The sequence below is a fragment of the Paralichthys olivaceus genome, chromosome 4, assembly GCF_024713975.1.
Source record: "Paralichthys olivaceus isolate ysfri-2021 chromosome 4, ASM2471397v2, whole genome shotgun sequence".
Lineage (NCBI taxonomy): Eukaryota > Metazoa > Chordata > Actinopteri > Pleuronectiformes > Paralichthyidae > Paralichthys > Paralichthys olivaceus.
In genome coordinates, this window is record NC_091096.1 from 19,955,198 (window position 1) to 19,979,770 (window position 24,573).

At 42.0% G+C, this 24,573-nt stretch overlaps 1 protein-coding gene across 10 annotated transcripts in view; it reads right to left on the reverse strand.

Moving 5' to 3' along the window:
* rimbp2b (RIMS binding protein 2b) overlaps nucleotides 1-24,573 on the reverse strand; it is a 90,153-nt gene that overhangs the window by 11,453 nt on the left and 54,127 nt on the right. For 2 of the 10 annotated variants that reach the window (XM_069524119.1, XM_069524122.1), the window contains 16 exons: nucleotides 21,725-21,847; nucleotides 20,229-20,333; nucleotides 18,192-18,242; nucleotides 17,704-17,724; nucleotides 14,663-14,867; nucleotides 13,410-13,558; nucleotides 12,660-12,739; nucleotides 11,508-11,617; nucleotides 10,561-11,427; nucleotides 7,702-7,874; nucleotides 6,688-7,347; nucleotides 6,321-6,470; nucleotides 5,360-5,521; nucleotides 3,104-3,883; nucleotides 1,894-2,002; nucleotides 1,252-1,377 (listed from right to left, as the gene is read on the reverse strand). In XM_069524119.1, coding sequence (XP_069380220.1) covers nucleotides 1,252-1,377; nucleotides 1,894-2,002; nucleotides 3,104-3,883; nucleotides 5,360-5,521; nucleotides 6,321-6,470; nucleotides 6,688-7,347; nucleotides 7,702-7,874; nucleotides 10,561-11,427; nucleotides 11,508-11,617; nucleotides 12,660-12,739; nucleotides 13,410-13,558; nucleotides 14,663-14,867; nucleotides 17,704-17,724; nucleotides 18,192-18,242; nucleotides 20,229-20,333; nucleotides 21,725-21,847 — 3,871 coding nt within the window. Of the gene's footprint in view, nucleotides 1-19; nucleotides 1,564-1,893; nucleotides 2,003-3,103; nucleotides 3,884-5,359; nucleotides 5,522-6,320; nucleotides 6,471-6,687; nucleotides 7,348-7,701; nucleotides 7,875-10,560; nucleotides 11,428-11,507; nucleotides 11,618-12,659; nucleotides 12,740-13,409; nucleotides 13,559-14,662; nucleotides 14,868-17,703; nucleotides 17,725-18,191; nucleotides 18,243-20,228; nucleotides 20,334-21,357; nucleotides 21,500-21,724; nucleotides 21,848-24,573 lie in introns of those variants that run through there. The other 8 variants (XM_069524118.1, XM_069524120.1, XM_069524125.1 and 5 more) reach the window with 8 other exon arrangements.

A 24,573-nucleotide genomic window follows, 5' to 3' on the forward strand; every position in this document is an offset into this window, starting at 1 on the left:
AAAAGAGCCAGAGATCAAATAGCATAATTGTAGTTTTTTTGTTTTAATTTCTCTTAATTTGAAAACGATACTCCTGCTGCGTTCACGCACCAAAAGCAAAGGATGCTTTGCAATAAAGGCTCAGTACAAATCGTAGCACAGCAGCGATCTTCGTTCACACATTTCTGCTTGCTGGCGTGACAGTCACCAAACATCACAGGACACAGTACAACACAGCACGCACAGGAAACACACACGTCAAGCAGTTTTTGGGTTGCAAGGGAAAACTCAAAGACTGTGGACACCGGGAGGACACAAGTAACGCTGCACTATTGTTCATTGCTGTTTCACTGCCTTATCTCACAGAGGCTGATCAACATGCATGCTTTCACTTGGACTGGACATGTCGAGGAGAGCATTCCTACATTTAAATGCAGGTGTAGTGTCATGCTTTTAGGCCACAACCTGGAAACAATGTGCAGCAAAAAAAAACAAAAACAAAAAAAAAGGCAAAGGAGAAACGTTCCCAAGGGAGACACATCAAATGCCCCAGTCGTTCCTGGCAACGAAGATATCAGGGACAGTGAGGGGGAAGGGATGAACCTGATATCAGTTCCCCATGCTTCTCATGGATCACCATGTTAAATGTTTCAATGGCAGATTGTAAGTCTGAATAATGGCTCTAGGATATAGCAACCAATACCAACTAAGCAACTGAGATAATCTTTTTTTTGAAGATGTAGAATGTGTTTTTGATGGCAGCTGAGTTTATGAACGTGCAACCGAATGATCCCAACAAGGCAAAAACTCCTCCAGTAATGCGTCTTTCCTTCTCACTGTGTTGTAAACAGGTCATGCAAAAACCAACAATGCAAACGGGCCTCTGGCTCATAGAGGTGGGAGGAGAAGGAAAAGAAGAGGTGGCAGAAAGAAAAGGAAAGAGGAGGGTGGGCTTAGTTGAGGTGGGAGTGGGAGAGTGGCCAGGATATGGAGGTTGGATGGGAAGAGTGGGTGGTTTGGGGTTTCTTGGGATTGAAGGAGTAGGAGTACATACAGGGAAAAGGATTTTCATTCTCCAGCAACGGAAAAAGTGGCCAGTCTTGTCTTCCCCCGTCAGCTTTATTCAGCTAAGATAAGATAAGCTGAACAAAGCAGCTATCAGAACAAAGACCACCATGATATCACTGCATGTGTTCAACAATGATTTCTTTTTGGCCTTTTCTGGCATTGTTATAGTTAATTGTCATCTTGGAGAGAAGCTGTATCACATACCATATTGATCCTCTGAGGACATAGATCGCCATATCCTGCGCCGAGCTACACTGCCATAGTAAACATCCTCCTTGACGGGTGAGAGGTTCCCCTCACTCCCCTCACTGTTACTGTCCATGGTGATCTCTACAGAAGACACCAATCACAACGTTACGGTCAGAGATCCCCCACACACACACACTCTGCTCTACCCCATGGCCCACTCACTCATGCTGAGACAGTAGGATGATGAGGTTGCCCTGAGGTGGGAAGGTGTACAAGGCAACAGGTTTCACTCTGGAGTCACTGGGTGTAAAACAGCAATGCTTTTCACTGTTGCAGGGAAGGTCAAATTTGGTGGTCACGTATAAAAAAAAATAAAAATACATGTTAACCCACAGTAAACACAAGAGTAAGGGGTGTATCTAAGGAAACCTTCCTGCAAATCTGCATGTGAACATTTGGATCCAGCTCATGAGGATGGAGAGCTACAGGGTGTTGAGACACCCCACATACAAGGGTCTACGAGGTCGTTAAAGCTCTTTGGGAGAGATGTACAGCTCGGCTCACATGGGTAAGGGAAACATATGGTATAAATAGCACAAACATCAGTGGCCCTGCAGGTGGGGATGAGGCGTCTCCTCACATGGTGACCTCACTAACCAATGGATGGGATTGGTCGTCGCTGAGGGGGGGTGCCGATGTGAACCGGCCTCCTCCCTGAGTGGTCCAGACGATCAGCGCTTCCGTGTGACGGTGAGTTCCCAATGATCTTAAGAGTAAAAAACAACAGATAAGAGGTAAGAACAACAAAAGGACAATCAACAGAAGGACAAGTAGACATTTAAAACCGTTTAAAAGAATCCCAAAATCCTGCTGAAACAACTGGAAACCACAAGAGCAAATTATGTGGTTTCCATTTGTCCTTAGGGAGGCAAAATTATAGGAAAAAAAATACCATAAAACAACAAAGAAATCCAACAAACCATCGAAAACAAACAATCAAATCAAATCAACCCCCAACACAACAACAACAAGAACTGGGGGTTCGAAAGGGTCAGATGTTTAGCTAAAGACCATTTGCTTGAAATGTTTTGTTCTGTGCATGTCGGCTCCTTGATGAGAAAAGGAAGCAAATGATGGCACAATAGACAGATGGTGAAAAGAAAGAGAGGAGTGGATGAGAAGAAAAAAGAGTGATGGCAGAGGGTGAGTGTGATTGAAAATGGATAAAGATGTGGTTAGATGAGCAAAGCCATTATAGTTGCATCCTGGGGCTTTGTGTTACAACAATCAACACATTTAATATTTCAAAGTGAGGATGACATTTTTTTTGCAGAAACAAGTGAAAGAGATGAGCGAGAGATGATGTGCATGGGTTGGAGGCTAAATGAAGCACAGCGGGCTGCCAGAGTCTCGAGCTTGTTTTGTATGTGAAGCAATGAGAGGCCGAAATAAAGCTCCAAGCACATGGTGGAGCGCTGCAGCCGCCGCTCTAGACGGCGAGATGTGGAGAGCAACATATGAAGCCAGCAGCTGGCAGGGGCAAGGGCATAAAAAATGGAAACAGCACGTTCCCATGCACCAGAGACTCTCCTTAAGTGGAATCTTTCCCCTCAAAGACATGAGAAGTCAAAACTTAGTTAAATGGCCTTTAGGTAATAAAAAGCTTGACTTGAAACTCCACCTGACATTCTGAGTACAAGCAAACTAATTCACACAAAATTAAAATCAGACCAACCATGAACGTGTAATAAAAATTAAATGCGAAATAAAATGAAAGGAAGGGAAAAGAAAAAACAAACAACATTAAGAAAACAGAATGGCTGTAGCTTGCTTATGGAAAGTACAGCAGAAAGTGTGGATCACACACCAGCGGCTGGTCCCGGTTGAGCCTGGACATAGACTGGGCCCTAGCCTCCCTGTGGGGGCTGTAATAGACCCTGTCCAGCTCGTTCAGCCGGCCCTCGCTCAGGGCCCCTTCCCTGGAGTAGTTTCGCTGCCCGGCCTCCCGACCAGGCCCAAAGTGCTCCCTGTTCCTAAAGTCACCTTTGTGAACCAACTTGACTGCAGTCACTGGAAGGTCGGAGAACTCTTCTTCCACGCTGCACTGGCGGGTCAAAGTTCTTTTACGGCCCATTGCCAGCGCTCGCCGTTCTACCGGGCCCTCACAGTGAATGATGCGCACGGGTCCCCGCAGTGGGCTCCCATAAGTGTAGTACCCTCGATGACCCCGACCGAGAGAGCCCTCTTCCTCACTGCCGCAGTCTAAGCCGCTGTCAGGACTCTTGGTGTTCTGGCGGTTGGGGCGTCCCAGACTGCGATCGTCTGCGTTGCAGTAGTAGCGGCTGTCGGTGAAGCGAGGGGAGGAGCGCTGGCGCTGCAGGTAGCGGGAGGTCTTGTTGGGGGTGAAATTGTTGTGCATGTGGGTATCCTGGGGGTACATCCTCCTCTGAGTGTGCGGCGTTCCCGGGCGCCCGCCGTCTTCAAAGCAAAGACGTTGGCCCATGCTGTCCACGCTGTCCGATTCCTCCTCGGCCACCTCAGGGATGCTGTGGAGACGCTTGCTGCGGAGCGACTTCTGCTTCACCACCTCCCTCTGGAGGTCCCAGCAGTCTCTTTCCTCAGCTAAGTCCTGACGCTTGTAATATGCCTTCGGTCAAGACCAGGAGGCAAAGTTCCACAATTTCACAGTTCGGTTAGTTCAATTCAAAAGGTTCAGTTTAGATTGTTTTGTGAGGGGGTTGGAACGTTTTTCGAGGTTTTAGAACAGGCAGGAAACAACACAGAATGTGAATAGAACAAATGGGGGAGGGAAGACAAAATAAAGAGAGAATTAGTTACTTGTGGCAATGTAGTAAGACATGCAGTCTCATTCCGTGAGGAGAAAGTGGCATGCTCTGAACAGGAATCTGTAAAGGCTAAAATATGGAGTGAGAACTGAGAAACTGAGCAAGAGCACAGAGGTTAAATGAGGAGAAGGGAATTTTTCTTATGGGAAATTAGAAATATTCAAACAAAAAAAAGTGTCAGGCTGTGTTAGTGCCACAGGAGAGGATTAATGAAAACATCAATGTGGATGAGATGAATAAATAAACCCTCATAAAAGCCAAAAACTACAACATGAAGCTAAGTAACATATATCGTTAGGACACTTCTTACGCAACAATGTAGTGAAACATACAGAACTTTCCTCTATGTACTCACAGAAAACACTTCTTTAACTATCCTCTTTGTAATATTTTTACAGAAGGGGATGGATGATGTGCAACAGAGATTTACAGATTGGATGGCAATGACAAAGAGGAGGTGCTCTACTGGTGTATTTAAAGAGTTAATACACCAGTAAATACCTCTCGTGAAAACCAAAACACACAAAAACAGGGATAACCTGAGCAAATATGGCTTCTGATATGACGTCTACCATAATACAGAGGACCAATCAGCCCCTACAGGACCTCTCTCTCACATTATAACAGAGCAGATTGGCTTTATATCCACATATCCCCAGTGACAGACCAAATGAACACAGGATCATGTACCAACAATGTTAACATCCACATCGACAACAGAAAAAAAAGAAACATTAGGACATGACAGACATAACAAAAGCGAATATTTCCATTTAAGTACTCACTTAAATGAGATTCCCATATGCCCTTGATATGCCATGACCCTTTGATACAGTACAGTATATTATTAAAATTAGTAATTCAATATCACGTTCTAACATTTGACTTTAACACTCCATTCAGTGCAGTATAGAGAGCATCAAAATGCAAGGCAAACCAAAAAAAAAAAAAAAGATTTACTTTCCTTCTCTCATGCTGTACAGTTATGTATACACAGCCATTCCTATGAGCTCAGCCTTGAATGAATAAGCAGTGCTGGAGGGTCGAGGTGGAGGAGCAGACTTGTGTGGGGAGGCTGATTTAGCTAATGCAAAGCACGGGAGCTCAGCCAGGCAAAGCCACGATGGGCCTGGTAGTAGAGCCTGTGAGAGAGAGTGGGTATATCTGCAGGTGGCAAGACCCTCCCCTCCCTGTTTCTCTCTACACCCTTCATGTTCCCCACCCTCCTCTATCTTCCCCCGGGCGCCACTACAGACTGAAGGCGTGCAGTTGAGTACCTTAAGAGTGTTGTGAGAGTTGATACTGCGCCTGCGGCCTTCCTCCAGTTGCATCTCAGAGTACAGGTCTTCCTCATCCTCCTCCATTATGTCGGACAGGTCGGAACCCCGGCTGCTCTCTGTGTGGTACTCTTCACTGTGGCTGTAGTGGTGATGATGGTGCTGAGGGAGAGACAAAATGACACATATTATGATGGGATCAACAAGTTCTTAACTTTATATTCATATCTTTTTAAATTGGTGACATATTTGGTGCTGGATTATGTGGCAATAGCCAACTTTATATAAGAGACAAAGGACATTGACTATGTATACATAGTACAAGGTCATACTCAGAATAAGCAATAATCGAATTAATACTTGGAGTATTCTGACCTCAGTCACATTATGTAGAGATGTATCGCATTATAACATCCTATTGGAGTGTTCATAGCATTTTATACACACATCTTACAATAATCTATTTCAAGTTGGGGCAAATAATTATACTGCTGGACATAATGCTATGGTCGACATAATGACATGAATCATAATCAGGCTAAGCACTGTAACATGTAAACGGGTATATGAATATTCTATTAGCACTCAAGCACGATAATTGGAATAATGTCTTATTTTGAATGAGGTAAATAGTCAGAAAATTGGAGTCCATGTTAATGTAGTCAGCTACAGTTTTCAAAATAACATGCACAACAGTGAGCAAAATGAATTTCCGTTTACAATTGGATTTGTTTTGACTTCTTTTAAAAGTATTTAGGTAAAACTGTAGTACAAAAGCTAAAAAGTCTTTACAGACTCTGAAATAAACTTTAAGGCTTTAACTTCACAGGAAGAGATTAGATTAGATTTAATTCCATTTGATTTTGTCAACATGTAAGTAACTGATTCCATGTTCTTTGTAGCTACAAATGTACACTCACTGATTGGCTGAGCACAGCTTGTTGTGTTTACTGTTAAGTACCTGTCTGCCCAACTCCGAGCCTCTGAGGAATTCATCCACCGAGGCTCCTCTCCTCCTCGCATGAGGAGAGTCGTATCCATCCTCCTCCTCGTCAGAGTTGAGTGGATGCAACGTGTTACCTCGTTCACTAAAGATATTCCTTTTCTCAATCTGACAAGAGAAGTAAGACTTTACATTTGAAAGGGATCCAAAAAATTGAATGTCACAATGTAATAATTAAATGTAACAATGTCATAATAAATCTAGTATCTTTTTCAAAAGATAAACAAGTCTATGCTGAAAATGATACTAATGAATGGTTGGAAGCTGAAATCCTGGATTCTGTCACATGAGATAAATACTGCTTTATTCTAAAATCTCCACACACCCTGTTACCCTCGGCAAACACTCTCTGGGCAGCTTCCCTGGCCATGGCCTTGGCGATGGTGTTGGTGATGGGGACTCCCTGAGGCTGCGGAAGGATCCTCTGAGGAGAGGGCGATCGCCGTGGCTGAAAGTGCGGTGGCTCTAGGTTGGGACCGCGCATGGGAGGCAGCGGAGACGGGGAGCGCTCCCAAGACTGGGCTGGCCGCGGGCCCACCTCATGCTCTTTGGTTTCTGGCTCTCTGGCACTTACTAACGGCTTGGACTTGGGCATTGGGTGGCGCTGGAAATGAGGCTGGGGTTGAGGAGGAGGATGATGGACAGGCTGCGACTGCGTGTGGGGCAGCGTGTGGGGCTGCGGTCGAGACAGAGCCTGCATCTGGGGCTGAGGGTGATTTGGGGGATACGTTGACGGGTAAGGAGGATGGGTTTGTGAGTGCGCTGGATGGGACTGCAGATGAGGCATAGGGGGAGGGGGTGCCATGGTTCGGTGGGAGAGGCGTGGAGAGCCCAAGAGATTGTGTGGGATGACGGCCACAGGAGAGTCCTGGGACTCGCCTTGTGTTGATAACGTCCTTACAATGATTTCTCTGGCCTCCAGACACTGAATCCTGTTTAACTCCACAGTCACATAATCTGCTGTGGGGTACAAGACTTCTGCAATCTGCATTCACAAAGAAACCAGAGTCCAAAGTTACCAATGGCAGTTCAGAAAGTTAGGATGAAAAAGCACTGACACTGTACCCACACCACCATAAAGACATAACTACAGGCATGTCTAGCTCTTATCTATTGGCTAAAAAGAAACACCAGATTATTCCATAATATCATAACACACAGATAAATTTGAGGTCCAGCACAATAAATTTGCAACACAACAGCCCCAGAGGCATTATATCTTTTCTCCAGGAGATGGCAATGGAGTACTACAGACAGAATTCGTAACGGAGGAAGGTAAAGGCCACCTTCTGTAAGACTCAAAAATAGAATTTGTTCGAACATTTGTAACACATGGTACCTTTTCTCCCTTTGTGCACACAACATAGCCAATGACACTGGCTCCGTTGGAGGTTCCTGAAGGCGTCAGAGGGGGCGGCTTCCATCTGACCTGCAGGAACCCGGGCGTCTGACCACACTGGACCTGCACCTCCTGGGGAGGTAGAGGGGGCCCTGAGGAGCATAACACACTCGCTGGATAAGGAGAGAAAAAACAAAGAGCTCAACAGTGGCTGAAGCATTTCTGCCAATCTGATCACAGATGCATGTGCTGACCTCAGCATTATGGACATCTCACATGTAGTGACCATTTTACTGAGGAATGAAGTAAGGATATCCTCATTCAGAGAACCATGTTGAATGACTCTAAAACACTGCACATATCCTAACCTTGTGTTTTACTTTGAACTGTATCGTAAACATAATATGAATTCAATTTCACTTATTCCACGGAGATCAACAGCTGACATTTGCTTTGATACAATGAGCCAGTGACAGATGAATGGAGTATTAATGATATTCAAATATTGTTGATGATTTCTCTGTATTCATACTCCTCTCTACGCAGTTTCCCGAGATTCATTCATATGCATATCAACTGAAAGCGTTACATTGGTTGAAAAAGCCAAGTTTGCCAACATTCACGTATCAGTGTATGTGGTGCAAAATCCTGCTGCCGGATTCCCTGACAATATTCTGTGGTATGTAAAAAAAAAACAAAAAACAACCTCACAGACACATTGCAATTTCCACAATCTGTCAGCGATGCCTGCATACTAAACAACATACCCCATCTGTGCAATGCTGCTGCTCCCCTGCAGTCACACAGTGAGAGAGAGAGAGCGAGCAGATGCAGTCAGCAGTATCTCTGAGCTGCAGCGTGCAGCTGTGTGTGGGTCAGAGAATCTACATTAATGCAATCTTAATCACATTTCAGCAGACAACTAATGAAGTTGCCTGTTTGACGAGCACATGCTGAGTTTGAAAGCTTTAATACAGTCCCTCCAGACACTGGCCACCTTATTGAGTCGTCCACTACAATACTGAGACTTGTTCAGATGCCTCTGATTAACATGTTCAATAGACAGATCATTTAACGAACTCCAGGCGTGTTTGCTTGTCAGCTGCCAACAGAAAAAGTAAATTCAAACTTCAGCATCGTTCTCTCTCTGTCCTCACCTCTCTTTCTCTCTCAGTCCCTCTGTGTCCTTCCTTTATTCCCTCTATTTAACCTTTAATACTCATTACTTTATCATCTCTGTCTATATCCTGTTTGTATCTTATTTTCTAAACTGCTTTCATCTTATCCCAACACCTCTGTTTACTTACCATGTCAATTAAAAATTGAAATCCCATACCCCTGAGCACATAGTGATAGAAAAAAACCAATGTGAAATGTTTGAACCTTTTTTTAGCTGCAACCATCTGGCTAAATACATCATACCTATACTATGACGCACACACTAAACTGTAGCTGCCTGTTCTCAGTTCACACTCTCACTTTCCTGTAGCAAGACAGCCAGGCTGTGAGACCAGAGTTAACGCTGGCAACAGCAAAGCATCAACAAGCCTCGAGGGAGAAGAAATCTATGCTCACTATTTACACTAATTTGGCTTTGAGAGACTCTTGCTCCCAGTGTTACGTGGCTCTATTCAGCAAATACTTCTCCGAGGTTTTCTCATTGCACTATTCTTCAGTGTTTTTCTACCATGTATGTGTGTTATCACTGTAGTGCATAGTATATAAATACATAAATCTTAAAGGGCAATCTAAAAGTGGCTGGGGGAAAATTTTAATGGAAGAGATGTTTTTCAGGTTTATAAATGTAATGTGCTTGAAGTGTGTGAGTAAATAGAAAGATTGCCCTGTTGGATGTAAATTATCAGATGGTTTCCATTATTAACATGACAGGACTTTGAAACAGAACTGAGTTAAACAATTGCAACAATCAGATTGGGGTCAAGAGAGCAATGTTAAAACTTTTAAACCTTTGTCATTGGTACATACCAAAACACACATACTGGCAGAATTTGCAGACACCTTGTCTGGTGTGTTTGCTCACAACCAGCTTTTTTCCCCAGCTACAGCAGACAGCAGATATGTTACCTGCTCAGCCCCAAATAGCAGAGAGACAAACTAAGTAGTACATTTTGTGAATGGTTTACATTTGTCAGATGCCTTAAAATATTCCTATAAATGAACGCTAATGTCGCTTTGTGTTTGCAAGATGAGTAAATAAGAAACAAGTTGCAAACAAGTTTATCTTAAATTTATACTGTCCCCAAATGGTGATAAAAATCCGATTATGGAAGTGTTTTTTTTGTGAGTCTGAGGTAGGGTGCTGATTTGAGCTACATGTTCATGGCAACATGCTCACAATGACAATGCTAACATGCAGGTGATAAGCCAGTATAATGTTTACCATGTTTATTATCTTAGTGAATGATGTGATCATTTGCAAATTAGCAAATATTGAGCAAATTATAATTCTGACCTAATGATGGCACCAGTCAAAAAATCAGGGGATCACCAAAGTTATTAGAATTCACCCTGGGGGGGAAGAGGGGGCAATAATGTCTGCATCAAATTTCATGGTAATCCATCCAGCAGTGGTCGAGATAATTCACCCCAAACCAAGATATCAACTTATCTGAGGCTCTAGAGAAAGAGTCAGGGGATCATTAGGATTTATGCTCTGGGCATTATGGATATCTGTATAATGGCAATATGAACCAAATGATGGATCATCCCACCAACCAACTGATCAACATTAGAGCCATGCTAGAATGATCACAGTAAGTCTTGCTGTATCTATTCACCTCACAGTGAAAAAGTCCCTGCACATGAAGTGTGAGTGTGAGTTACGTTTCGGAGGCTGACCTGCAGGCTGAGTGCAGAACTCCACAGAGATTTCCCTCTTCTCTCTTTGATCCATCGGAAGCTGCCAAGGCACCTGATGCGGCTGCGCCACAACTTTCACCTTGTAAACTGTCATGGACTTCAGGTTGAAGAACTTGTACTTGTAGCCCCCGGCCTTGACCATGTCATACTCTGCACCGTTGAGGAAGATGGTGTGACTGTAGTTGCTGTTGCTGGGCATCCAGGAGAGCTCAGCAGAGACCTGCGTGATGCTATCCACCCGCAGGTAGTAAGGTGCCACCACCACATCCTTTCCCACGAGCTGAGTGCACCGGAGCTCATCCGAAGGGCCCCGGTCAGTGATGCTCTGCACTGAGATTCGGTAAGTGTTGGTAGCTAAATTGAGCTTTTCAATAAGAGACTTTGTCCTGCCCCCGTAGGGGACACTCATGCGCACCTCCTTATCCACCAATACATTGTAGCCTCTGATGGAACCCCAGCCTGGTGGGACCACAGGGGGGTCCCAACCAATAATTACACTCTTGGCCAGTTGTTTAATCAGGTTGATGCGGCGGGGATAAGGCACAATGTCTTCACCGACCTCGTCAATGCTGACATCCAGCGTTCCCGTCCCATTGCTGGAAGAACCCATGAGGTCAATGCCCAAGCTGCTTGAACTCAGACAGTCTAGTTTACTGTCAGACAGCAGGCTGCTAATGCTTGTTCCTGTGCCGACCCCCAGTCTCTGAGTTCCCAGGCTACTGTGGTTGAGGTAGCCAGGTTGTTTAGCCACTGTGCCCCTATGCTGGACAGACGATGTCTCCTCATCTTGGACAAAATCTACAAAGTTAGATGGGACGAGGCCCCGCTGTCCATCCAGCAGCTCTCCTGAGAAACAAGCAAAACACAGATGGTATTGTAGTGATACTAAGAACAAAACAACAAACAACAACCAAGTCAGGTCAGACCTTCATAAAAGCCATCGTCATCCATTGTCCCGTAAACGTAGAGGTACTTCCCTGCCACCAGGGGGAGCTCTGCCTCAGGATGCTCATTAGGCCCATCATAAGGATTGTAACTACAGCAAAAAACATAAATGGACAATTAATCTGTCAAAGTGATATATTCATTACATTTTCATTTAGTTTCTCTGCTAAAGGATTCTTTAAATGTCAAACACATATTCTCTTATATGTACAACATGGGAAATGATTTGCAGAGTGCTGCCTTGATGGGTGTTAAATTTGATCCCATTTTTTAAAAATGTTTGGGGGGTTTACAAATAAAACTAGAGACAGAGTGGGTTGAAAGCTCTGGCTCGGGCTCACACTCTTGTGCTGTGAGAATTCCAATTATTTTTGTGCTGACAGGTAATTTTCTTCAGAGAGAGAAACACTGAATCATCTTTAAGACCACAGACTCTCTGTGAGAGTAAGAAAAGAATCTCAGCAAAATGTGTCCAGGACACTAAGCAGCCAGTTCAGTCTATTGTAAAGAGGCATGCACAGGATTGTTGCCATCTCTCTTAATGATCACCCTCTATAACCCCGCTTCATAACAACATTAACATGTTATTATTTAGTCTACCAGTGAATTGCCTGTCATAAACCTGCCTGTTTGGAATGGGACTGGTTGCAGCTTTATTTGTGAAGCTTTGTGACCTGCAGTGATTGAGGCGTGGCAATTAAAGACCGGTTGCTGGACAGGTCTACAGAACCCTGAAGCCACCGCTGCTGCACAAAGAGCTGTTCACCTGTTCCTGGTCCTATCCAATGTTTGGTGAAGCTCAGCACCCCAGACTGGAAAAGCAGTGGTCATTTCAAGCGCCCAACAACGTAATTCACGTCGAGTCACAGCAGCCGCGGCTACAGAGCGCTGGTTGACTGTTTGTTCAAACTGTATTAATATTGAACGTATTTTGTGGACAAATCGCACCACATTCAGCACTGAACTTCCTTTGGCCCTAAACAGATCTCGAGATATTCAGTACTGTATGCTCCACATACAGACAGACTGACAGATATTTCTGGAATTAGTAGATAGATGTTTAGGGTTTCTAATGAAACTACATAAACTGTGAAAGGTAACAGAATAGGTAACTGTGTATTGTGTTTACGTACCTGTACCGAGCAATACACAGACGAACCTTCCCAGTGAATCTTGGTTTGGACCTGGTGGTTGAGCTCAACTCTTTGTCCATCTACATAAAATAAAAAAGGAACAAATAATCTTATTTCCAACATCAAATACGTTTACCTGTCACATGTTTCCAAACACAAGAGAGCATAAAATAATTTATTACCAACCTTTTGGAATAAATGCTCAGATGTTCACAACCAAAGCGTAACATTTATTCAGGTGCAACAATTTTTTATTTTCCTTAAGCACACAATAAACATATTTCTTTCATCTCATATATTCACCTCCTGTGCACTCAAATATTGTGATCAGCACCAAATAGTCTGTCGAATGAGTAAAACCAGGAAGCCTCATGTAGCCCTGCTGTTTAGATTTCTCTCTTGTTCAGCCCAAACACATTACTCAGATTAAGCAAGGAGCATATTTCAAAAAACTGTTATAAAGTGCAGTCTGTACAAAAGGATCAAAAGTTATGAGAGAGGAAGCTGATATAACTTTGATGAGTAGAGGTCAATGCTGTTTAGGAGACTCTTCATTTTGTTACTTGGTGTTGGTGGACATTCACATACCTAACAAATGGATTCACTTTGAGCAGAGGGCAGAATAAAACACTGAAATTATAAAATATTACTCTCTATTGCAGCCCCATGTTGTAATTTATGATGTTGAGATATAGTTACTATGTGTAGCTTGAAGAAAGTTGCAAAGAAAAAATGGACATTATGGGATACCTCAGAGAGGAAGGCCCTTGCCGGGCTGCTGGCTCGACTGCGAGTGAGGAATGTTGGCTTGACAGAGAGGAGCTCGGGCTTGTCTCCACTGATCTGGAGCGGTCGAATGAACTCTGATATCAAAGATCTGCTTGATGGAGCCTCATTGCCTGTGGAACAAACATGTCTCTCATCAGATCCTCATATCACAATATGTTAAAGTGAACTTTTATCAATCATATTACAATAGAGTTAACTAACTGAGCTACTGTCTATGTCCATTTCAGAGACAGAGACACAGATAAAGGACACAGAAATAGAAACATTGAAATATTCAATAAGCGACACAAATTTGAAAAAACAATTGTGATTGTACCCTGCAAAATATGGTATCAGTGTACCTGCCCACTATCAATGAAAAGTTCCACCGCTTGAACTGATTATTAATATTTTCAACCAGGTATCATTCAGGTAGAGATCTCCACTTACGATTATCGTCACTTTCCAACAACTTATAACCATACATAATTAATTACATTTCAAAGACTTGTTTGATAAATACAACTGTAATTATTGAAGCATTTGTGTATTTGAGAACAGGTTCTGTCAGCTGGACCCACTTTTACACTATGATTGATTATTCATTAGCAGTCTGTGTTTACTGCAGATACAGTCTGAATCCTGAACTGACACTTCTAACTGGAGCTGCAATTTTTTCACCTCATTTTGAGTCCACTCATAAGTGATTTCTGGTAGTGTAGCATTAACCAGATGCAGAAACGTGAGCAAGGAAAGTCCCACAAGTAAAACAGCAGCTTGTACTGAATGCAACACATCAGTTTGGAGCTATTTATAGTAAGTAATTGTTGTGATGATCTAGACTTCATTACTTTTTCAGTTATGACTGTCCTGTGTCATTAATTCTCTGTATGTGTGTGTATGTGTTAAACCTGAGCTAGGCCAAATAACAATGATAGCAATCATCACTTCCACACAGTTTGGAGCACACAGCTATTAAAATTCGTTCTTCAAGTTGTTATTCTTTCAAATGCAGAGGTATCGGGTCTGTTCTTGGTATCGGCCGAGAGTCACGGTTCAAGTATCTGAATTGGAAGTAGGAAGGAAAAATTGTATCTTTACATCTCAATTTGAAAAGATGATCCATGCACCATGGGATATCTGTGATAATGTTTTTTCTTTGATGAAAACACTTTTGCTTACCTACTAACATATGACCAGTCAGACATACGGGAATAAAAAGATCCCTTACAAACCTTTTCCTATGGGGGCAGCCAGTCCATTGAGAAGCTGAGAAAGGGATTTGTTGGGTGACCCAGGAGATTCACATAGAGTTAAAGGTTCCGTGCTGAGGATGTCAAACTTCCCAGCCTGGAGCCGGAACTTCTCCAACTCTTTTGACAGGAGGTTGAACTGCTCACTCTGACTCCGACATTTTTCCTCCAGCTCACGGACTTTGGCCTGATGATGGCGAGGAAGGAGAGTCATTGACGGAGGAGTGAGAGACAGAAAGAGAGAGACAGAAAGAAAAGACGACAGAGAGGCGGGCAGATTAGGAGGAGAGGTAGAGACAGGACGGTAAAAAGAGAGAAGCAAAAGAAAAATAAGGAAAGCACAGGACGCAGGGCTGAACATTTTGCACACAGAAACACACATATGTACAGAGGGTACTGTATGTACCACTACTGTAAAAAAACACAAACAGAAGAAGGAATGAAATCATAGGACTTAAAACATCTGAATCAGTCATCACAGAGAAAATTCTACTAAACTACTACTGACAGTACAGTTTACAAATCACATGCACAGCTACACTTACTGCTCATAATACAGAAAAATAAAAAAGCCTCAAGGCTTATTAGGGTGGTATGCATAAACCAAACTGCAATGTCTTAGAGGATGAGTCTGATGATATTCTATATTTTTACTTATTGTCAAGTATAACCTGAAAAGACCAAAATCAACAACGTGAACAGGTATTGTCTTTGTAGCCAAAGTCTGGTATGGATTTTGCCTCCGCTGTCCAAAATCTATCAGGAACACATTAATGAGCCACACTGTTGCAAACGTAGTTTATTTGCTGTCAATTCTTATTACACTCTTCTGCTGTTGCAGATATAACGTAGAGCCGAAGATAGTTATATAATATAAAATGAAAGTGTATTTTGGTATGTTTTTTTACAAATTACATATCAATGACAACAGAATATCTGTTTTTAGAGATTTAAATCTTCACACGCATTCGTAGGGGTTATTTTCATCCCTGTCTGCTTGTTTGTGGGTTTGTATGTTTGTTTTTTTGTTCGTAAGATGGATTACATACACAACAGCACAGATGTCTACCAAATGTGACAGAAGAATGTGGTATGTGTCAAGGGAAAATCTTTTAAAGGAACGGATATCTGTGTGTCCAATTAGGTGCAGCTTGACTGAATCAAGGGAACTATTGAGCCTTGGCAGAGGTGTGTGCTCTAATGAGTGCCACCCCAGTGTTGGTTATGGTGTTTTTATTGGATCAGTGAACAATAACAAAAATGTAAAATATCATCACCCATACTTTAAGAGCAGGAAACATCTCTTTACAACATGAACATATTTGTTTGGGCAGAAATAAAGTCCAGGTGCTACAGTGATTTTGCAAGTTTCTCAACAATGTCATGCATCAGTAACCACTTCTCAATCTGAAACGCTGAAACTACCGTGGAATTGTTTTTCCACTGCCCAACACACAGCAAGGCCTGCTGCAACAGCACTGTGTTCACTGTTCTGTTAAAACAGTTCATTTCATGCAGACTGGTTGTTGCTAGATAGCACATGCTGTTAGCAAACAGACGACAAAAGGAACTAGAGCAGTTGTGAAGTAGAATTAGTAAATGAAGTTGTATTAATGTCTATAGCATCATACAGTTCTCAGGTGTATGCAAAGTAGACAGGTTGTAAAACACATGCTGAAGAACATGCATACAATGCTACAAGGGGAAAGAATCACATTCGTTACTGTTTGTGATTCTTTGATAACAATACAGTACTAACTACTGAATGCATCAATACTGAGATATAATGACCAATATCAAATTCTAAAACATCTGCAATACATAATTTTTTTTACTGCAATTTTACTAATATAATATACTTTCTGGGTTCATTTGCTGTAGCTACCTTTTTTATATTTTTTGTATGTTTATATCTTAGCACCAGCTTCATAAACGTGTCTGGTCTGATGAATTTAAATTTGCATGCCTCCATGTGATGATGGTCTTTGATTATGTGGAATTGAGGTCAGTCAGTGAAGCCCCACGCATTTATTTTTTATTGTACTGGATTCATATTCTGAAACTTTCTGCATCTTTTCATCAATTGTTAAGTGAGTGTAGCTGAATTTTTCCTTATGATCATGTGGGAGAGTTGTCTGGTGAATGCTGTCAATCACATCTGTCTAAAAGCCCTTGTGAGATTGTATTGAAGGGCAACATGGATTTGTGGTAAAGGCCAAGAAAGATTGGGCTGAAGCAGCTCTGAACTACAGGAGAATTATTGCAATATAAATTTAATCAATAGCAATATAAGAAATGTTATAATGCTTATGCATTGTGTAAGCACAGTTTTGATCTATCTCAGATTTGTAAAATGTTTTGCTGTTTTTCTTTTTCTGCTTATAAAGAAGAGTTTAAAACAGGCTTTCTGCAGGTTTCAACAAGTTTCATTTAACTAAAGTTACAGTTTAAGTTATTTTCAAGACCATAATGAATGATCAATTTCAAGTGTGACATTGGTCAGAGTCCCAAAATTATTTTCACTTCCCCATAATGGAAGATAAGGTGAAGTAGCAGAATAGAGAATAACCCTTGAAACACCATGTTATCCATAGTCTCCCACGGACGAGCTGAGTATACCAAGCTTAATTCTGACTAGAGTTTGTAGATGCGATGATCAGTTCCATGTTGGTCTTGTTTGTAGTTTGATTACAAAAGCATGTTAATATCTATGCTGTTGAAAAGGAACAACACGTGGAGACATTGCAAACTATGCATGCCACCAAAACATTTGTCGTGACATAAGTAGTGTTAAATGAACGTTAATGTGTTTAAGACCTACCAAGACCAATTTCAGTAAATAATATTTTCAACATAGAACACTTTCTAATTTCTAAGATCCTGCAGAAACCCTGTAAAAACACAAAGTTTCACGCACGCTTCACTGTACATCCTGGGCCAAAGTAATGTGTGGACTTTAAACCATAGTGACTAAATTAGCAAAAGAAATATCAAGTAAGTAGACAAAAGCAATTCTGAAATACCTGCATGCTGTCCAAGTGGTTCTGTATAAGCATAAACACACCCGTACAGAGATGTAAGAAAGAAATAAAGCACAATTTCAATTTCAATTTACACATCTTCAAAGCACCTGAAATAACGGGCTGCTTTGACACTCATACATATCACCCTATTATACAGCTAATAGAAAGACGAAAAAAAGATAGATACTGTCACTCAAATTTTTTTGATTTATTAATTTTTTCTGAAAATACGGTTGAACGTGTACTTCAAAAGTCCATTTAACAATAATGTTTTAAAAAATTTGCTCAACCAAGTATTTATGTATAATACAAAAAAGAGAGGTAAAAACGGAACAGAAAAATTCAGGTACAAGGACAAGAAAAAAAAGCAGGACATGTCTCTACGTCTACACAGGTCTGCCTCAGGCTGACTCGTCCCTTAAACTCCAGCAGAAACCACACAAACACACAGTGAAGCCCGCCCGCCCCCCCCGAGTCCAGACGCTCACCTCTAACAGATGGACAGCACCTTCATGTTCCTTTTTAGCCTCAACCTGAGCCTAGGAAACACAGGGTGCAGTGTTTCAGTTCACCTTCATTTATATTACAGTTTAGTTGCAGTTTATAACACCAATGAAAGGCCTGTGCAGACAAAACAGAAACATTCTCATTCATTGGTGCTGCAGGGTGAAATGGTTTAAAAGAAAGCCACCATCTCTGATCAGAATACAAGAAGCAAAACATTGAGTTTACTTCTTCTTCCTCATTACATACTTTATTTAACATTTGCTTACAGTGCCTTCATTTAAGCAGAGATATTGTTTTACTCAGCCACAACCAGCTAAAGATATAGTGTCTTTTCTTTCACCATTTTCACCATTTATAATTTATGCTTTTTTAAGCCAATTTAACAGTGAGTTATGCAACATGAAACAATTGTGTACATGCAAGAAAGAAGGCATTTATCAGTTTACTACACTTCTGTGTGAATATCATTTGCCAGAGAACATCTGAAGTAGGGGCCTGAAACTACTGACCCAGGGGCCTCATCCAGCCATAAAATAATTTATGTTATATTTAAATGCTTTTTTTTTCTCATCTTGGTTTTACCAATATAAAGCAATGTTCCCCTGAGCTATAACTACACCTGGAGAACTGAAAGTGGCTTTTATTTCACACTTAAAGACATAGTAGGCCTAACGGGAACTATGTCTATTAGATTTCTGGCCGAGAGTTGAAGAGAGTTATTGCTTCAACATTAAGGAGTTTCTTCTCAGCATCAGTTTTTTTTTCCAAGTGAGAGTTCATGTGCCACCCGAGGAAAGAACAACTTCGCTACTGGCCCCCGGGGTTATTTGAGTTTAAGACCCATGATCTACAAAGTATGTCCTGACACGGTAATCCCAGCTAAAACAGGTGTATAATTACAGCTACAGTTTACCCAGTTGGCAGTTTATTAGGAATGCTTAGCTAAAACTAATGCAGAGGATAATGTTTAGTTTGATGAGGGTATGATCTACTATAGGACTGCTGTATTGGATGTTTTAGTTTTAGCTTAGGTGTACCTAATAAATTGCCAACTGTTTACTCACTGTATATGCGTCAGACTGTGTTGTCAAGGTGGATATTTCAGTGGTTCACAAACAAACAAACATCATTTTGTACATAATGCATTCAAGAGGAATGAGGTTTAGATTTTATAGAAGCATCGAACTGTATCAGAACATAACATTATACATGCCATTTTTCTTATGGGAACCCGAAACATCTGTTGAGAAAAAAACAAGCATTCCACAAGAATATGGGAGCATCTGTGGACTTTTCATAAATCTACTTTGCAGGCAATTAATTTAGGAGAATGCAGAGAGCAGCCAGTGTCTGAGGGAAGATAAGGCAGTAATGAGCTTCTGTTAATGAGAGAAAAAAGCTGAGAACTCTGCCTGTGAAAGGCTGACTGGGAAGTTAGAGCCACACTGCAGCAACAGCAACACTGGGGTACACACACACACACACACACATACACACACACGCACAGTGTCTAGAGGAAGAGGCATTGGTGACAATTCCTATCACGTTCACACTATCAGCAATCTCGGCCCTTGCTAGGCTTGCTTTGACATTACAGTCAGCTCCAGTGCACAGAAGAGGAAGACCAACCATTGATGGGCCAGCATTTTCTTTTTGTCCAAGTAAGACTCCAAAAAGTGTCATATCCACTCTGCGTTTTGAATGTTTGATTTGGTCGCTCGTAACAAACAAGAGGAGTGCTCCTGAATTGTTGAGCACTCAGGGTTTGGAGAGTGATAGACAGCTGAAGGATGGGGTTGAAAGGATTCGTTGGGAGCGAGTGAGTGCTGTAGACTGTCTGAGTGCACTACTCTATGCTTTGTTTTCTATAATAAAGTTTGAGTTGACGTTCACCTTTGTCGGACCACATGTGTCGCACCGGTGCCCTACAAAACGCTCTTTGCCCCATGACACAGACACAGGTTGGGCAAACAAGAGAGCCCAACCCTCTGGTGCTGTGCAGTGTGATGTTTTCTTACCTTCTGAAGAAGGTCAATCTCCTGCTGCTTTGCATTGAGTACAGCCAAGGCCTGCTCATGCTCCAATTCTAGCTGCTGCCTCCGCTCTGCAGCCTCACGCATATGCTGTCCACAGGAGGTGCAGGGGTGGAGAGACCAGGGGGGAGGATTGTGGGGAGGGGGAGCATAGAGAGGGCTGCTGTTAGTGGAGCTAAAATCCAAACGGCACTGAGCCAACACAAAATGCAAAAATCTCCAGTTGTCTACTCAACACTCAGAGGCAACACAGGTGTCACATGTGCACACACATCACACACACAGAGGCTGAGTAACAGTGTGCTGATCTTAAAACCCTTAACAACAAGAGAGAGAGACATAAACTATGCCACAGCAAATGCCATGTGAGAACAGTTTATGTCAAGTGATCCGCAGGAGAGATCAATTTTTGCACGATGGTGCTCATGGATGAGGACTAGAGGTGCTTTGCTGTGTGAACAAAAAACACACTAACATCAATCCACAGTCAGGTTTGCTGCCCCCTTTAGGTAACACAATACCTGTTAGAAGTCTGGTTACGAGGACTCTTTGAAAAGCTGTCCTCAGCTATGTTGGCTTTGTGTGATCGATACAGGGTTTAATGTTACATGAAAAGGGTGAGCAAACTCCATAGCGTGCTCACTTGTCTGTGGTCATCCACAACAACAGAAGAAGCCACACAATACAAGGGACTCTTCATAATACAATATGCCTGTGTCATCCAGTCACATCACTGCTCCCACTATGTGAATATTTTGCGACACTGTAAAGGTGAAAGAAGCAAATGACATTTATTCATGCCAGTAAGAATTTAAGGTCTAAGATAGGTAATGTCATCAAACTTGAAGGTGACATTATCATCGTGAAGGGTGACCCACTCTCTCTATCTCCTCTTCCTCCCCCTCCCGTCGTCACAAAGCCAAACTCTTTGTCCTGCCTCATGCAAAAATTACATTCAACAGTGCTGTGGTCATATAGCCAGGTGACCATTCGTAATGTCTAGTAAGCAGCCCACGGATAAGGGAAAGATAAGCACAGCCACTGAGGGTGACAGAAAGCATTCAGAATGGGACTGAATAGGACTGCTCCCTACAGAAGGACATAGCAGTGATACCTTATAAATCTAGCAGGGGGAAGAGAGGACAGGCAGGAAAGGAAAGGTTAGGGCTGGTAGGACAACATGAAAGGGTGCAATAGGAAAGGAAAGAGGGGCAGACTGCTCCAAGCTTCTACTCTTTCACAGCTCCTGGTCAGAACTCCCAACACGACACTGGAAGGCAACAGACATGTCAGGGACATTAGACAGTATTGCAGAAGATAACCAGATGGAGGCAGTGTAGCACAGGTAGGAGAAGGGCTACCGGCAAAGGGTTAGGCTGTGTTAAAACACCTGAATTAGGATCCCAGCAGATGGACTACTACAACTAGAAATGCACACAGAACTGACAGACAGCATCTGTCCTTGGAGCCAGCTTCCTCACCTTGAGCACCTGCTCTAGGTTCTCCAGTTTGCCTTGGAGCTGGTTCCTCTCCCACAGGGCTAAATCTCTCTCCTGCGTCACAGCACCAAGGGCCTCTTTGAGCTGGGCATACTCAGACTTCACCTGCGCAGACACAACAAGCAAGGAGCAGAGTGGCTGAGTTTCAGTGACACAGACCAGAGATGCATTACAGTTTGTTTTCAGTAGGTCAAAGCAGGTTGTTAAAAGTTTCAATCGGATGCATTTTTGTATTTGGTTTCCACACCATGAAGTTTTCTGGAGGCTGGTAAAAGGAGAACTCAGGCAGCAGCTGATGTCTTATGCAGAAGATTTTAATTTAGACTTGATGCAACAAGGAGACCAGAAGATGGAACATACAGATGCTATGAGAATTTGTCACCCCCGAATCTGAAGATGTCTCCCACAGCATTCCCATATATCTTCCTCTACTTGTGTCACCCATTCCAACAACACATCCATGAAAGGCTAGAAATGCTCTCTCTATGTTACATGTAGGTGTTCACATCATATTGGATAGTTAAGCCTAAAGCATGCATTCTTCAATCACATTGTGTCATTACATCTTGCCACCAGTGAAATATGCAAAAGAGTTAAAGGTGATTCCTCTCTGTCTGGGGCATCTGAGTTAGATATGAAAGTCCCTCAATGTAGACACTACAATGCACCGTTGGTTGGGCCTTTATCTATTACCTGATGTTTGGTACGGCTTAGAGAGAGAAGGGAGTATCTGTGGAATTAGACAGGAACTACTCTCCTGTACAGATATAATATTCATATATATAGTATAATATATATATAGTGTGTGAGGATGGTCAAAAATTAATCAACAAGCTGTCTATGTCCTGTAAATATGGCAGGAATGACAAAACAATTAACTTTGACGTTTGACTTCTGTTATTTTAAATTAAATAGCTCATATTAATTCATGACAATTGCAGCTTTTTCCTTTCTAGGGCAGAGAAACACCACAACGTCCTCCAGTCACTGACTACACAGTCAAAGCAATGCATCTATAATACAATATTTACAACTGAATATATTATTCTGTATAAAAGTGGAGCAGTTACTTTGGATTGAATTACATTTTAGAGCTGTTTTTCTGGTATTGAAGTGCTGATTTCACACATCATAGTTTAAAGAAAGATTTTTTTAAATGTCACTCAACCTATTCCAAGCAGTCAAAACAGGCAGAAAATGAAATTGTTAAAGGTCAGATGTTGGAGCTGGCTGCTTTCTGTGATAAAATACTATTATAACAATATACTGTTATAATAAAAGAGTAATTCACAGATTCCAGTGGCTGCAGACCAAACCATTAATTCATTATTCATGCTTTATTGTTAACTAAGCACAATGCATTTAACTGAGTGAAACAATCACAATTTATTAACACTGTACATCAATTCAACACCAACAAGATCGATACTGCTGATGAGAACAATATATGACAAATGTTTCTATTTCCATTTCTACATTTTCTTCATACTCTACACCAGTTGTACTGTTCTTAATATTTTTTAAGGACTGCAGTGAGATGACTGGTTCCTGCAGCTATAATGTGGTAAAACCTCTTCCTTGGACCTGCTATGAATGACTAATGACTCCTCCAGGAGGGCATTTCAAACACCAACAGAGCAAAACACAAACAGAAACTTGTTTGTGAATCCACCATCCAGTCCACTCCCATTAAAACCTATCTGCATGGGTAGGACTATATTATAAATATATAACTAAATTGGATTTAGCAGAAGCAGTTCGAAGTCTATTATGGGAAGAAGGAGGTGCCATATGCCGCCCCACCTAGTTCATTCAGATACGATAGGGATCAGAACACAGGAGGTATAAGCGAGGGCTAATATCCGCACTGCCCTGCAGAGTGCTGCTCTCATATCCGACAGTGTGATAGCTGCTCCGAGAGCCATCCTAGTCCTGATAAAACATCAATAACCAGCATTTCAGCCTTCTTCAACCCCGAAAGCGACTACCTGCCAATCAGCTCCTTCAGGAAATTGCCTTCCTGTCCACAGAGAGGCCCTGTGCGCTGTATGTTGATCTACTTTGACTTTGTGTTATCAGCTCTGAAGATCTTTGAGGTCTTGAGCCTTGAAGGAAAGTGAGGTTTTAATTTAATTGCTTATTGCTTGCATTGATATGCAGGTAAGTGGGAAAACATCTCCATTTTATCCAGCATCCTCGAGCAGTTTTGGCAAAGTTATAGTATGAAAGAGTCATGTGATACAGTGTTACTGTCGGACCAGAGAGGCTGTGGTCTATGAAGACCCAACATTGAGACTCTACAACCACATAAGGAGCTCTGTGAGGCTGTAGTCCGATGCTTTGTGCAAAAGGCAAATTACTTATATGCTTAAAATGCCAACGCTAACATGCTGATGTTTACCAGGTATGAAGTGCTAATTAGCACCAAAAAGGCAAGTGGGAATCTCATTAACTCTGCCTTGGAGGTATATTTTCAGCCCTGTCCATTTTTGGTTGGTTGATTGCTTTGTTTGTCGTCAGGATTATGCAAAAACTAGACAATGGATTTCCTCAGAATTTGATGAAAGGATGGGATATTAGCCAAGACAGAGCCTGTCACATTTTGGAACAGATCTGGATAAAGGGGCAGTTGCAGTAATTATTTCCTTTTTTCAACATTGAGGCTTGACTGAATTAAAGGGGACTGTTGGGTCTTGATGCAGGTATGTGCAGCTGATTGCTACTCTAGTTACTTATGTAGTGCCTGGTCATTTACCAAAGTACTGAAGAAACCAACATTTTCTTGTAATGAAAGGTTGAGGAATATTCGAGATGTAACCAACAAGTACAAG